This window comes from Ixodes scapularis, unplaced genomic scaffold (genome assembly GCF_016920785.2).
Source record: "Ixodes scapularis isolate PalLabHiFi unplaced genomic scaffold, ASM1692078v2 PGA_scaffold6__148_contigs__length_123643588, whole genome shotgun sequence".
Lineage (NCBI taxonomy): Eukaryota > Metazoa > Arthropoda > Arachnida > Ixodida > Ixodidae > Ixodes > Ixodes scapularis.
In genome coordinates, this window is record NW_024609881.1 from 31,388,059 (window position 1) to 31,403,863 (window position 15,805).

General features: G+C 45.7%; 1 protein-coding gene across 1 annotated transcript in view; it reads left to right on the forward strand.

The window, feature by feature from the left end:
- Positions 1-13,866, forward strand: part of LOC8030235 — a 40,538-nt gene extending 26,672 nt beyond the window's left edge. Inside the window, exon 2 of the mRNA XM_029977755.2 lies at positions 13,530-13,866. Within this exon, the coding sequence (XP_029833615.2) occupies positions 13,530-13,866 (337 nt within the window). The remainder of the gene's footprint in view (positions 1-13,529) is intronic.
- Positions 13,867-15,805: the final 1,939 nt, after the last annotated feature.

Sequence of the window (15,805 nt, forward strand, 5' to 3'; positions counted from 1 at the left end):
TATAAACAGGCGACTGGTCTACATGTTAGAAAGCCAGAGGGTCTTTGATAACAATCAATGCGGATTTCGCCAAGGTCGATCTACCCTTGACCACTTAGTTCGCCTGGAGACTGTGATACGTGAGGCATTTGTAAACAGGCAGCACTGTGTTGCGGTTTTTTTCGACTTAGAAAGGGCATATGACACAGCGTGGAGGTATGGGATTCTCCGAAACTTGTATGCCTGTAATATCCGGGGCCGTATGCTGCGAAGCATAAAGGAATATCTGACAGACAGGACTTTCCAAGTTCGTCTCGGCTCAGCCCTATCTGACTCCTTTGTTCAAGAAAATGGAGTCCCTCAAGGGGGTGTTTTAAGTGTGACTTTGTTTTTGCTGACAATGAATTCTCTCGCACGACTGCTGCCACCATCTATTTCATATTCTCTTTATGCTGATGATATACAGATTTCATCATCGTCCTGTAACCTTTCTAGTTGTGAGCGCCAGTTGCAGTTAGCCATAAACAAATTGTCCAAGTGGGCCGACGAAAATGGGTTCAAGTTCTCTGCTTCAAAAACGGTCTGTGTTCCTTTTTCTTTGCGACGCGGGCTGTCTTTGGATCCCTCCCTGAAATTAAATGGAACACCTATTCCAGTGAAAAAGGAGCACCGATTTCTTGGTGTAATATTTGATAAAAAGCTTAACTTTATTTCCCACCTTAAAGCTCTGAAGCAAAAATGCCTTCACTCCACAAACCTTTTGAAAGTTTTATCTCACAAGTCTTGGGGGTCTGATAGAAAATGTATCCTGCAGTTATACAACGCCCTTGTACGATCCCGTCTTGACTACGGTGCAGTAGTGTATGGATCGGCTCGGCCTTCTGCCCTTAAAATGTTGGACCCAGTTCACCATCTCGGCTTGCGACTGGCAACAGGAGCCTTCCGGACGTCGCCCGTCCTCAGTTTGTATGCAGAATCCAATGAGCTGTCCCTGAACAAACGACGTACATATCTTAGTCTAACATATGCTTATAAGATTCTGGCCGACCCCCAGCATCCGACATACTCTTCACTTACAAGGTCAAGGTTCTTTCGCCTTTTTGAAAATAAACCAAGCATTGTGACTCCGTTAAGCTTCCGTATTGAACATCTTCGCACTTCTCTGCACCTTCCTCTGGGCCAGGTCGGCCTCGTTAGGAAAGTCAACGGTATTCCACCTTGGAAAGCACAGCGAGTTGAATCTGACAGGTCTCTTGCGAAGTTTAACAAGCACGGCATTTCTCATGCTGTAATTATGCAAGAGTTTGGTGAACTGCAAACTAAGTATGATGGTTATCTTCATGTTTATACAGATGGTGCCAAGACTTCTTCTTTTGTCGGTTGCGCTGTGTATTCAGAACGCTTTTCCAAGGTTCAACGACTCGATTGTGTCGCCAGCATTTTTACGGCAGAACTCTATGCGGTATCAATGGCGATCGAATGCATTATCAATAGGAAAATACTGAGGGCGGTCCTGTTTGTTGACTCTCAAAGTGTGATTCTTGCAGTTTGCTCTCTTAAAGACACTAAAAATATGCTTGTACAACAGATTCAATATAAACTTAACACTGCTTTGCATGGAGGTCAAAATATAAAATTTTGTTGGGTACCCAGTCACATTGGCATACAATGCAATGAAGAAGACGACAAGCTTGCAGGGTCTGCCGGTAACCTTCCACAATCTCTGTCCTGTTTACCCTATCAAGATATTAAGCCCTTGGTAAAGTCCTCGATTCTTCATTCTTGGCAATTGGAATGGGACATGGAGTGCGGTAACAAGCTTCATGTTACCAAACCGGCTTTGGGAGTTTGGGAAAACTCTTCATGCAAGAGCCGACTTCATGAAACGTTGTTGTGCCGTCTGAGAATCGGACATTCTTTTGTAACCCATAGGCATCTGCTTTCGGGAGAAGATCCACCAGTCTGCGATCAGTGTGGTGATAGGCTCACTGTTTTGCATATCTTGTGGTTGTGCCCTGGTCTTGAGCCCAAGCGCCGCATTCATTTCCCTGAATTTTTTCAACATCATATGCCATTTCATCCTGCTCTCCTTCTGGGAGAGAATCCTCTGGTCTCTTTTGAACGAGTAATAGAATTTCTTGGTAGTATTGGCCTTTTATACCGATTATAGCTTTTTGGTTAGCCGTTTTGTAAAACCTGTTTTATAGTACAAACCTTCAATTAGTTTGGCGCAGATGGCCTCGTAGCTATTGCGCCATAAACCCCCAAAATCTCTCTCTCTCTATTTTGTTTCATCATCTGTTTAGGATTCTGTTGTCGCTCATCAAAAGAAGAAAAAAAAAAACTGACTAATTCTGACTTATTCTGGTGTTCAGGTACCCTTGGCAGTAAACTCTGCTAAATGGGGCAAAATATAGATACTTTTTTTAGCAAATATGCATCGTTTTAGCAAAATGAGCTACACTATTTGACTAACGTGAAACAGAACGAGCCTCTCCACTTGGGTCTTTTTTCATCTCTCGCAGACACTATTTCCTGCTTTTTGTGGTTTGTATCGGACTTTTGTATTCTGTCCGGCCAAAGCACCTGTGTTACACTAAGACTGGGTTCTTTAGGATATCTACAGGTATTCTTCGCAGCAAATGGCTTCCAATCAGGAACACGAGTTCGTTCTCGGCCACCGAGAGCAAGTATTTTCAAGGTGAGCTATTGCCCGCCTATGAGTTTTGTATTTCAATCCTCTTGAATGCCATAACTTATGTGTAGTGGTCTTGCATTAGTATTTTGTTGTCTCTCTTCTGCAAAAACACCCAAGTTTGACTAAGACCAGGTTCTTTCTTATACATGCAGGTCTTGGTGGCAAGCACCAGCCAATCAAGGCCAGAAGTTTGCTCTTTGCCGCGCATGGCAAGTGTTTTCAAGGTGAGTGATTGACGCCTATCTGAGTTGTGCGCTTCATTCCTCACAGACACTCTATTTCCTGTCTGTATAGTGGCGTTGTTTCAGGCTTTTGTGTCTCTGTCCGGCCAAAGCATCTGTGTTAGACTAATCTTTAGGATATGTGCAGCAATTCTTGGCAGCAAGTGGCTGCCAATCAGGAACACGAGTTTGTTCTCGGCCACCAAAAGCAAGTATTTTCAAGGCGAGCTATTGCCCGCCTATATGAGTTTCAGCATTCATCAAGGAGCGCAAAATCAAAGCCCGGGGGTTGGCCATTGCAAAAATGTTGACTCGGAAGCGCATAGGGAGGAAGCTTTATAAAAGTATCCACCTGCTTCTACAAGACAAACCAAAACTAAGAATGTGGGTTCCATTTGAAAAAAAACAAAACAACATTGTCAGCCCGAATTAACTCGGGGGCGGCACTGAGCAAACAAGCCACGGTAGAGTATGCTTGGTTCAGGCGTTTGTAGGGGTGGTAGATAACTCGGTGTTTTCTAAAAAAAATATTTTTTTTTCTAAAAGTGTGGTGGTCGAATATTCAGGGATGGGCATTGAGTCGGGATGTTAAGGTAAAAATTTCATCCACATGCCGGGATTCATGTGCCTTGTCCCCCTAGCGAGGGGGACAAGGCCTTCAAAATTTTGGGTTCGCAAAAGGGGTGCGTCAGTATTGACGTCTCATTTTACATCATTCGTCTCAATTTAAAACGCACTATAAATGACATGCCTGAGATTCGTTTGGGTGTACTTCCTCTTAGCAAGTATATGGTTCTGTCTCAAAAAGGTCTAATCTGATGTTGACCGCTCCTCAGGTCTCCACGGACGATTCATCAGGACGAGACCCGACCGGGACACTAGGGAGGAACGGCTTAAGCAAGGGAGGCTACATATACGTCAGCTTCTTGCGGACAAGAAACGAAAATAGATAGATGGTGTGTGTTTCATTTGCTATGCCTTTTGGCGTGCACATTATGTTTGTTATGTTTCAAGATACCTGCAGAGTTTGGTTTCAACTATTGTAAATTACCGAGCATGCGCCCAGGTCGCAGAAGCGCCTACCCTCTGATTCAGAACGATCCGCAAATAAGCAAAGGGCATACCAGACACCCATCCACCTGTTTTGAGCCATGCTCAAAATATTGAAAGAGCACATCAAGCGCCAGGTGCTGTGGCGCCTTTGCCACAATAGCGCCAGTCGCAGGGCTGACAGATCCGTGACTGGCGCAAGCCATGGCATGGCCTTTGGGAACCAGGGAATCGAGATTAAAGAAGTAGCGCAGAAATTGGAGGCGAGTGGTGAAGGTGAGCAGAGTTAACAGAAAACAAGGATGAAGGGAGTTCCGTCGCATGAGGCATCTGTGTCCCGTGCATGTAATTTTGAGTGTGCTGTAGGTGGCTACCCAAAAAAATTGTTACTTGGATGTAACTAATCGCAAACCTCTCTTGCAGTTTCCATGGCCCACAAGCCAGCCGGCGCCAGTTCATTCTCGTTCAAAGGTGAGGATTCTAGATTTTCTAGATTGCTCTGAAGCAGCAATACTGAAGCCAGAGAAGCGGTACGGCATATTTAATTGACAGAACGACTGGGGACGCTTTCACTGAAGCTTGTTTTGCTGCAATACACGTGTGTATTGCAGCAAAACAAGCTTCAGTGAAAGCGTCCCTACTCGTTCTGAGCTCCGTCAATTAAAGGTGCCGTACCTCTTGTCTGTCTGGCTTCAGTGTTGCTGTAGGCGACAAAACGTGTGCCCAGTTTTGTCACAAGAGGCATATTATGTCACGCACATGTAATTTTGAATTTATCCGGCTTAGTGTGCTGTAGGTGGCTGGTCAAAGAAATTGATACTTGGACGCAGCTAATCGCAAATCTTTCTGGCAGTTTCCACAGCCTAAGAGCTAGCAGGTCCCAGTTTGCTTTTCTTCAAAGGTGAGAATTCCAGATTCCCGAACGAGGAATACTGAAGCCATATGAACGGTACAGCATTTTTAATTGACGGAGCTCAGAACGACTGGGAGCTCCTGCATTGAAGCTTATTTTTCTGTAATACAAGCGGGCGACATTGACACGTGCCCAGTTACGCCGCAAGAGGATATCTATGTCCCGCGCATGTAATTTTGAATCTTTCAGACTTGGTGTACTTTACGTGGCTACTCAAAGTAACTGCTACTTGGACGCAACTAACCGCAAATCTCTCTTCCAGTTTCCACGGCCTACAAGCAAGCAAGCACCAGTTCGTTTTTCCTCAAAGGTGAGCATTCCAGATACTCTAGTTAGGTGCAAAGCAGGAATAGTGAAGCCAGACGAGCGGATACATATATTTAATTGACCGAGCTCAGAATGACCTGTGGCAGTGGCATTGAAGCTTATTTTTCCACAATCAAACGCAGACATAATTTTGAATCTACCCGCTTGGTGAAGGATTGCTACTTGTCGCGAACTAATCACAAATTTTTATTTTGCAGTTTCTATATAACTACAGCTGGCAGGTGCTGTTTTCATTAAGGTGAGGATTTCACATTCTGTTTTCAAACATCAAGTTTTTGAATGAAAGTCCTAAACAATTAACTTTCTTTTGCAGTAAATGCCAGATCCTCCAGTTCAGGAATATGTTAAATGTATTTGGTATGGATAAGTCCAGTGTTTTGCTTCTTTATTCACAATTTCACAACAGCAACATTTTTTTAATTTATCACTCAGAAATACACACAAGAAGAGACTGCGTTGCAGAGAAATGTTGCGCTGAACGTGATATTCCAACTCGTATATAGTTTTATTGGTAGCCGATATAATATATTGGATTCCAATATCCATAATACGCTGAGTATATTGGAATCGTAAACCCTTATTGGATCCCCATACGACACATGGGGATCCAATAAGGGTTTATACGGTATTGGATTCCAATATTTTCAGCGTATTATGGATATTGGAATCCCATAACAAATCCTTATTGTAATACAATACAATAAATGTAATGTTTTCCAATACACTGTCTATATTTTATTGCAATACAATAAAAAGATATTGTTTACCAATATCCATAATACGCTGTTTATATTGGGGTTTTCCAATAGGGTGTAGTAGAAAGTGAGCAAACAGCCACGTGCGAAACGGATAAAAAATGAGCTTGCCTTCTGAGCACTATAGAACAGCTTACTTCAACCCCCTCTCGTCGACGTGGACGTTTTAAAGACTACTTTGTGTGTTTTATGCCGCCAATAGACAACGAAACGAAATAAATCTAGGAGGTGTCTATCACAGTTAATGAAGTGCTTATAGCAATCAAAGCGTTAAACCCGAGAAGGTCCCCAGGCCGGGACAGCCTAAGGCCAACTTTTACATGGTTTAAGGTATACATAGGGCTCCATGTTTTCGGATAAATCCAAAAAACTGCGAAAAACACCCGCCGGTAAAATTTTTGTCAGTTCGGATTCATCCGATAAACTCCGAATTGTTATGTGCCCATGCCACCCCCCCCCCCCCCTTCTTTTTCCACAACAAAACAAAAGTTTTCTCTTTTTTTCTTTTTACAATTTGAGCAGCGCAGGATCAATGGACCTGGGAAAAAGATACCATAATTATCTTTCAAGCCTCGGACCGTTGTCAACAGGGGGTCTTACGGCTTGTTTCGTCAAGGTTGGTTCAGGGAAACAAGTCATCGTACCATTCGTGTCACGACAAAAGCCAATCTTTTGGATTCCAGTTTGGGCCATGGGATTTGGGTTTTAAAGAAAGGAGAGGGTATGTTTCTGGGGGTAACAGTGAAAACTATGGACCATAGAGATTGTATAAAATAGGGAAGAGAGGCAGTTGAAACTTCTCTATTACATCCTTAACCACTCCACTTCGCGCGGCCGCGGGATAGATTGATGGGATATTACGAGCTTCCTTGCGGCTACCTCCGGCAGTTTATTGATTTTAAGGTATCGACGTTTATTGAAGCCACACTTGTGTGCGACTTTTGTCATGGGACAAATTAGTATTGCCATTGACACCAACGCTAAATTCAACTAAAGAAATATTAATTGATACAAGCGCGTTTTATTTTTTTTATCTGGCATACGTTTACATCCGGCTATTATTTATTATTTTTAATAAGAAACACTGCGAAATTAATCTCCGAATTTCGGAGAATTGGAGATTTACGAAAAATAAACTCCGATAATCACCGAATTTTCGCTAAAGAATAAACTGCGAAAAACACCCTCCGAATTTTACGAGAAATAAACTCCGAAAACACGGAGCCCTAGGTATACACCACGGTCACTTCTAAATGCATTTGAAAATAGAAACTTTGAGATTACTAGGATACAGAAGTATAAGCTACGTAACTGAATATTTGAAACATCGCGGTTTGTACAGTATTCTAATGTTGACTAAAACGTATTAGCGATACATTCCGTTAAAATATTTTTTTTTTCACTGCTTTTTGTCAGTGCCTGAGGAAGGCCGAGCCTTGTCAAGCTGCTTTTAAGCAGATTTTTCCCGGCTTTCCTTTTTTTTTTTGTTTGAGTGCAAACAGGAAATATACATATTATTATTATTATCATTATTTTTAATTAGTTCAAGGCAAGCTTTTATATCTTAAATGTTACATCAAGTCGGTGCACATGAGACCACTGGTCAAATCGGTTTAATCAATTCGGAGCCAGGCGTTCGCCTGCCCGCGCAACCCGAGCCTCGAGCGCACGCTCCTCGAGTGGCCACGGGCTGATCAGCGCCAGTCTGTCAGTCAGTACTATGGTGCCTGAAGCGCGTCTCCGACTGGTGTGTTCAGCGTCCTATCCCGCCCATACATCAGAAGTGGTCCCAAAGTGGCAACAAATGACGTCACAGAAGCCGGAGTGTCGTGCTGTTGCATGTTGCGATCCTGGCGGTTGGTTGTAGAAATGCTGGCGAACACCACAGGCGAACGCGAGTGTCGCTGTCGTCATGGCGTTCCAGGCGTTCCAACTTCCGGCTGCCTGAGCTTCCGTGGACTGCCGCATTGGAGAGTAACCTGCAGCAGAACTGGCGTCTGTCATAACAGCACAGCTATTGGGACGCCGCCAGGTTCGCGACCGGCGACAGCATGACACTTCTATGACGTCATCAGGCGGAATTCGAGGGACCACTTTTTTGGACCCGGCAAACACAGCAGTAAGAGACGCGTTCCAGGCACCCTAGTCAGTACATAACACCTCCTCCAACTAGTTGTGGTACCCGTAGCGTTGCGGAGGTCGTCTGGTTCTGGTGGCCCGGGGGATGCCCGAAGCGGAATTAGTGCCGGCCGTCGAAGGCGCTGACACTGGTTCCTGAGGAGAAGTCGTTGGCTTGTCGCCAGCTCCCGGATGTTATCTGGTTGGTTGGGCCCGACTGTCAGAGCTGTGTGATGGTGGTTGCGTTGAAGCCGAGCTGTCCATCTCGATGTCCCAGACAGGAGGCCACTTGTCCGCTTTTTCTCGCAGCTCGGTGTTTGTCCATCGCTTTCGTATATGGTTGCGATGACGGCGCACTAATCCTTGATCAATGCGGACCATCCATGAGCGTAGGCCCATTCGACGTTTGGCAACTCCAGTAATCCAACCTTGGCTGCTTGGAAACTTCTTCGTTCAAACTGCCTGTCCCGCGTTCAGCTCGTGTGGGTCCGTGGCACCGGTCGTTATTTCAGGTTCTTCAGAAAGGGTAGAGGAATCGGCCACCCTCACAGGTTTTTCAAATACATCACACTTTAGTCGTTCCAAAGCTCTTGTATGGTACGGCTGATGTATGGAAGCTCCCTTCCATACATCAGCCAAGCTGGCGTTTTGCCCGTGGCGACGTAAACGGCTCCTCTCGACTGCACGCGGGTCAAATGAACCAAAATGAAGAGCCAACAGCGCGATGGGAATTGGTAGCAACGGTAGTACTCGCCCGGTGAACGACACGCGAAGCGGCGTGTTGTCTGTCGGCAGTCCCGTCGAAAAAGGCAAAATAAAGACACAATTAAATACAATATATTATCCAAGAAATATCGCGCGCAGAAGAGAATACAAACACTTAGAAGCCATAAAAAATACACTTGAATAGATAAAAATAGGTACTGAAATCGAAAAACAGAGGATTAAGAGGAGACAAGCGACAAGGCAATGCGATCTCACGGCAGAGCGGCCAGGCCAGGGACAGTCTCTCCCACAATTCCTCGCGCGCGGGTCGGGGCGCTTGGGGGATTTCACAAAAGGGCTATTTCGTTTCCTTTTGCCAAAAAAGAACCGTACGGTTATGCTTTTCCCCGAAACCTATCCCCACTTATGGCAAAGCTTCCCTCACCGTACCCTCGTACTCTCACTAGGGGAAAGGGTAAACGGTCGGTCGACTTTCAGATGCGTTTTATTTATTGCTCTGGAGCATGCATGCTGTCGTCTTTAGTTTGGACTGGATGTTTCGTGAGGCCACGGCGCAGTTCCCGCCTTGCTCTCTTGTTCCGTTTGTGCGCTCGCTACGACAACGTTTCCTCTTTCGTAAGAGGAAAAGAGTCTTCTCGCAGGCTTGCAATTAGAGATGCCGTGAAGTTTTTTCGACCGTGAGGTTCGAAGATCGAATAAGGGGCTTTAAAGGTTCGAAAGCGGTTTGAAGTGTTAAACTTATTACATAAAATGTCCAACGATTTCCGAACTTCCGAATTTTGGCGCAAAAAAAAGGACATTGTTTTCGAACTGTCGACCTTTTAGCGGTAAGAATTTCGACATTTTCAAACTTTAGACCTCATCACGTTGAGAAATTCGACGATTGCTGAACTTTCTGATCTGCTAAGATAAAAAGTCGACAAATTTCGAACTTTCGAATCTACTAAGATCAAAAGTCAAAGAATTTTGAACTTCTGAAAAAAAGGTTCGGAGACATTCGAACCAAGTTACGCCCCAAAGGTTTAATACCGCCTCGGTGGTTCCGATGCGAAGTGCCGGCCTACGTATCCTCAAGTGGCGGGTTCGAATCCCGGCCGAGGTGCCTGCAATCTGATGGAGGCTTATTGCGGAGAAGACGCTGTGCAACATAGCCTTCGGTTGCACGCCGAGATACCCAGGTAGTCGAAATGAATCCTCAGTACTCCGCTGTCGCGTGCCAGATGTCCGTCATTTGTTTTGGTAGGTGAACACACGAAATTCGATCCAAAGGTTTAAGGCGACCAATATTTATAACGCAAGATCCTAATGCATCGAGGGGAGTGAAAACTGCACTGGGGTTTCACCGAGCCAATCGGGCCACCGACGACTCGCTGTTAAAGCTCTGAATACTCGCTTTGAGCTGACCTCAATGCTCCTCTTCATCCGACTTCCGCACACAGCATTTTTTTCACAACTCCGTAGGTTGCCACGAGGTAACCGGTGGGCCAATGGATCCCTGGTCTGCAGGCTTGAAATTCAACCAAGGCGCCTCGCTGAGGCATCCTTTATAACCTTAGATGTTTGTGAACGCAAGTCCACGATATTCGCGAGTAAGATACTAGAGAGTTTTAGTAGATCGTGTTTTTGGGCCACGCTCTTTGTAGCGGGAGCTTGCGCTGCACCTTCGATGCATGCTCCGAAGCGCGCGCCTGTAGCGGTAGCGGGCCTTTAAAAACGATCTACTAAAACTCTCTACTGGTGGGGGAAAGGCGCGCGCGTAGCACGACACCGAGGCGCTACAGTGAACGTTGTCGAATCGGCGCGTACTTTATCATTATTAGAGCCGGATGTATTTTAGAGATGGCTATTATTTTTCATCAAAAACGAGTTCCAAAAACTGGCATTATGGTGAGCCCGATGACGACCGGTCGTGACTTGATCAGTGTATTTTTGGCGGTCGGGTTACCACCTTAAACAGTTTGGTTGCGTTCGTCTCACTTTGAGCTGTGTCGGGTGCTGTGCCTGTGTCCAGTGTTTTCTCCGCCCTACGGGTGATCCCACCAAAAATAAACGTCCAGAGCAACTGAAAACTTTCGGGAAGCCTGGATGCCTGTATGTGCGTGCCTTGTCTTGTATATTTCGGTGTCTAATGCCAGCACCTTATTCAAGCGACGTTTGATCGGACTGCTACTCATTTGCAAAGGGCTAGAGAGTATGATCCAGATACAAATTATATCTCGGGGCTTTTTAGATGGAGAAGCTTTCAAGCAATTCAACGCTTGTTCATGGTTTAAAATAAACAACGAGTAGTAGTACCGTCAGTACCACAGTACTAAGGAGGCATAAAAAAAATGCGCTACGTTTTCAGCGAAATTTGTAGCACATTTCGTGATTTTGTTAACATGGAGTCATCAAAACTGCATTTGAAACTGCGGAGTTTTAGTTCCGTCCGTGAAATTTGAAGACTTTGAACCTAAATTTAGAACTTTCGAACTTTTCAAGGTTGTACCTCGAAGAAATTCGAAATCGCCGAATTTTTTAAAACTTGAGTCTCTATAAAATTTGTAGATTTAAAATTCTGAAAATGTGGGCTCTAAAAAAAATGGAACTCTTGCGACACGAACTTCCAGAACCGTTGCATTATGGACTGTTTCAAATTCAAACCTCGGCGGGGTACAAAAGATAGAAACGTTTCAAATTCGAAGTTTAAGAAGGTATGAAATGTTGGAAAACTTTAGAAATCAAAGTTAGGGAGCTCACGGCACCCTTACTTCCAGTTACACGGCGCTGTTAACGCGCACTCCTCTCAGAATGCCACGGGCGCGGGCACGTGGTTACGTTTCCCCAGCATGCACAAAGTACGCGACAACGTAAAACCGAAACACAGAGACGACGCCGTTTGCGCGAAACCGCCGAAACCTGGGAAGAAAGATTGGCTCTTCGAAGAGAACAATATGTGGACCGTAGGCAGAGATCGAGGAAAGTTGTGGTGGCTGCATTCGAAACCGGCGACGCCCGGAAGAACAAACTAATATTACCCCTCTTCGCTTAGTCGGAACCCCTGTGCTAAATGCTAACGAATTTTGCCGAAAGCCACCGTAGCAAGGGCAGCGATTTCGCAATATTTTTTTTTAGAGCGCAGCTCTTAGGGGCCCGTTTCCGGCTTGAGCGGCGTCGCCGTCGGCGTCGCCGTCGCCGTCGGCGTAACCGCGCGGTGCATCATGGGAAATGTCCCATAATGCACCGCGCGAGCCCCCCACCGGGGTCACGTGACCTCGTGGGGGGTCACGTGACCCCCCGAGGTCACGTGACTCCCCTGTCACGTGACCCCCTCCTCAAGGTCACGTGACCCCCTCCTCGAGGTCACGTGACCCCCCGAGGTCACGTGACCCCCGCCGATGTCGCGTGACCCCCCGATGACGTCATCGTCACTGATGACGTCACCGGCATCCACATCGTCATCGTCATCATCACTGATGACGTCACCAGCATCCACATCGTCATCATCACTGATGACGTCACCGGCCTCCGCATCGTCATCGTCATCATTACTGATGACATCACCGGCATCCACATCGTCATCGTCATCATCACTGATGACGTCACCGGCATCCCCATCGTCATCGTCATCATCACTGATGACGTCACCGGCATCCACATCGTCATCGTCATCATCACTGATGACGTCACCGGCATCCACATCGTCATCGTCATCATCACTGATGACGTCACCGGCATCCGCATCGTCATCGTCATCATCACTGATGACGTCACCGGCATCCCCATCGTCATCGTCATCATCACTGATGTCACCGGCATCCACATCGTCATCGTCATCATCACTGATGACGTCACCGGCATCCACATTGTCATCGTCATCATCACTGATGACGTCACCGGCATCCACATCATCATCGTCATCATCACTGACGACGTCACCGGCATCCGCATCGTCATCATCACTGATGACGTCACTGATGTCGTCACCGGCATCCGCATCGTCATCGTCATCATCACTGATGACGTCATCAGCGACGTCACTGATGACGTCACCGACATTCGCATCGTCATCGTCATCATCACTGGTGAAGCCATCAGTGACGTCACTAATGACGTCATCGGTACCCGCATCGTCATCGTCACGGATGACGTCATCAGTGACGTCAGTGATGACATCATCGGCATTGGGGGTCACGTGACCCCCAAGGTCACGTGACCCCCCCTGGTTAGTTTACCCCCCCCGTGCCCTTCCCTCCTCCTCCTCAAGAGCTGCGCTCTAATTCGGCGTTACAGGGAGTTGTAAGCGGCTTTCATTTTTTTTCTTTCGTTTCCCCCACAAATTACAAAGATAAAGGGGGAGCGGTTCGCCTTACGACACATATGTGGCGCTGTCTTCAGGACACTTTCCTTCTCGTCTGCCGCTCAATCTCCCACTTTTACCACAACCTGGCTGTCTATAGGAATGGTGACTAAAGCGCAGTCTCTCTCCCTACATAGAAGGCAATGTCACAAGGATTAGGCTTGGAACAAATGGGAAGGTGTTGTGTTCTTTCACTTCTCGTTCTTATCCTTCGCGTATTTTGCGCTGTTTTCAAGCTTTCAAGGTGTTTTCGTAGGAACTTTGAAGGTACTTCTTAAAGCGGGGTATTTGCTATGTTGCTTGCAGTTTGTCGGTGGGAATGGCGCTACTGCCCACTGGACAGCTGCGCCCAACGACTTCGGTGTGGGATTGCTTGGGACTGATTGTCTGATTTTCTATGCAGGTTGTCTACAAAGCAGGCAGTAATGCATTTTGTGAAAATGTCGAGGGACATGCAAGAGGATGCTGTGCATGTAGCCATCCAGGCCCTGGAGAAGTGCCAACGTGGAAAGGACATTGCGTTCTACATCCAGAATAAGTTCAGCGAGAAGTATGATGCGTTCTGGCAGTGCATCGTGGGGACCAACTTCGACTCGTATGTGCATTATAGAATAAGGTGTCATATCGACTTCCAGCTAGGCCATATGAGAATCCTGCTCTTCAAGGCTATATCTACCAGTCACTGCGTGCCTTCTTTGTATGAAAATCGGCGTCGTGATCAGTACCTTGATTCATCCTAGACGATAAATGTTCGCAAGCATCGACGTAGCGCTCTAAGGTGTTGCGGCCAGGCAACGTGAGGCAACCAGACTCTCAGACGACATCATAGCCGTACGGAGACTTGGCACGCCATAGCACGCATTGACGGAGCTTTTACTCCGACCACCAATACATATCATTAAAAAAAAACAAAAAAACAGCTGCTCTGAAGAAAAAAACAATGTTGTGATTGTTATTGTCGAGCTTTTTCTGGAAACAATAAAAAAATCGGTTTTGAAACGATTCTTTCGAAAAACTCAACTCGGATAATAATGTAAGCAGGACAATATGGAGCAGAAATGTAAATACTGCAGTACAAGTAGATTTTGGCAGTTATTAGGGGGCTGCTAATGAATGGGCATGCGTTTGGAAGTGTTGTTAAGATTTTGGTATAAGTACACGAAGGACGGCTCCGCTTGCTGTAAGAAGGAGCTTCCGAGTACTGGCGATTTCTTTCTTCAAGACCGCCACTTGTGCTTTGAGCGCTCGTCTTCATTTTTAACCAAGTTTTGGACGCTGTCTTTATAGTGTCCTGACCTGCTTGATCGATGAGCACAATTCGAGTCCCGTCCATTTTGTCTGCATTGACAAAGTACGCCTTCGCTGCTTCGGTGACTCATGGCTTCGTGGCAGTTGTACTGTCTCATGACATCGTCCATGATGAGCGCCAGCCAGTCCAACAGTCACGTCAAGTGGAGTTTGAAATGACTCTCCCGGGGCGATGTTCGTATAACAGGTGGCTCAGATGTGAAGCAGCATACCAGGAAAAGATGTAGGGCTAAGTAGCGGCGGTTGTAGTGCGGCATGGAGATGTGCATCATCATTAACTTGATTTTTTGGGCAGATTGCCGTCGGCTTTGGCCACACGCTTTAAAGGAGAGCACTCTTTCTGTTGACAAGGTTGCATTCAGGGATGGGTAGTATTTTAAATACTTTGTGTATTTTGCACTTGTATTTAATTACAAATTGGGTAATGTATTTGACGTGTGTATTTAAATACTAAAACGTAGGTATTTCAAATACAACTGTAAATAAATACAATTTTGTGGGCGAAAATACATCCCTCAAATTTATTGTCACTGTCCAGAGCAGGAAGAAAACTACGTTCTGCACCGAATGCAGTGTCTCTCAATCAAGCACAAGCGTTTAGTGACCTAGTGATTACGGTGCTAGTCCAGGGCAAGAATAGTGATGAAATCGACGTTCACATGCAGACTGGCTAAGTAAGTGCCTGTGACAACTTGTGATGCTTTCCAGCTTGATTTCCATCCATATTTTTGCATGGAACATTCTAAATGCGCGGGTCGTACAGATTTTCGTAACTGGTGCGAGTTGCGCGTCTTGGTCGTCTCGGTTCTTTGTTGGTCTATACCAAAATGTATAATCGGCAAAAAAAGCAGCTTGAAGCTCTGTACTTCTCTCACCTATTACGTCCAAGCTGATTACATTTTTTTTGTGATTATATTTCTATAACATTACTAGAGCCTCGCACACTAACTCCCGAGTGTGCGATGCAAAATTAAAATGAGATACCGAGAAACCCGTTGCAGGTGCCCTGAAGTCGCTGACGCAAATTTTAAGGAATGTATTTGAAGGAGACCAAATACATTTGGTTGTATTTGTATCTTGTACTTAAATGCTTTTTTGGAAATGGAATTCGATTTGTAATTAAATACATTTTTTACGAAGTATTTTGTATTTGTATTTCAATACATATTTGCATGTATTTTGCCCATCCCTGGTTGCATTTGAATAGCGTGACAAAAAAAAAAAGGTAGGAATAGCATCCTTTTTTAATATTTTCCTTTTTTGTCCCCTCAGGACAGCGGGCAGCGCGCCTCCCCATGGCGGCGCGGAATGGCTGAAAGCAAGAGCGCAGAACTTCAATGTAGCGCAAGGTGCATCGATGCACGAGGCGCG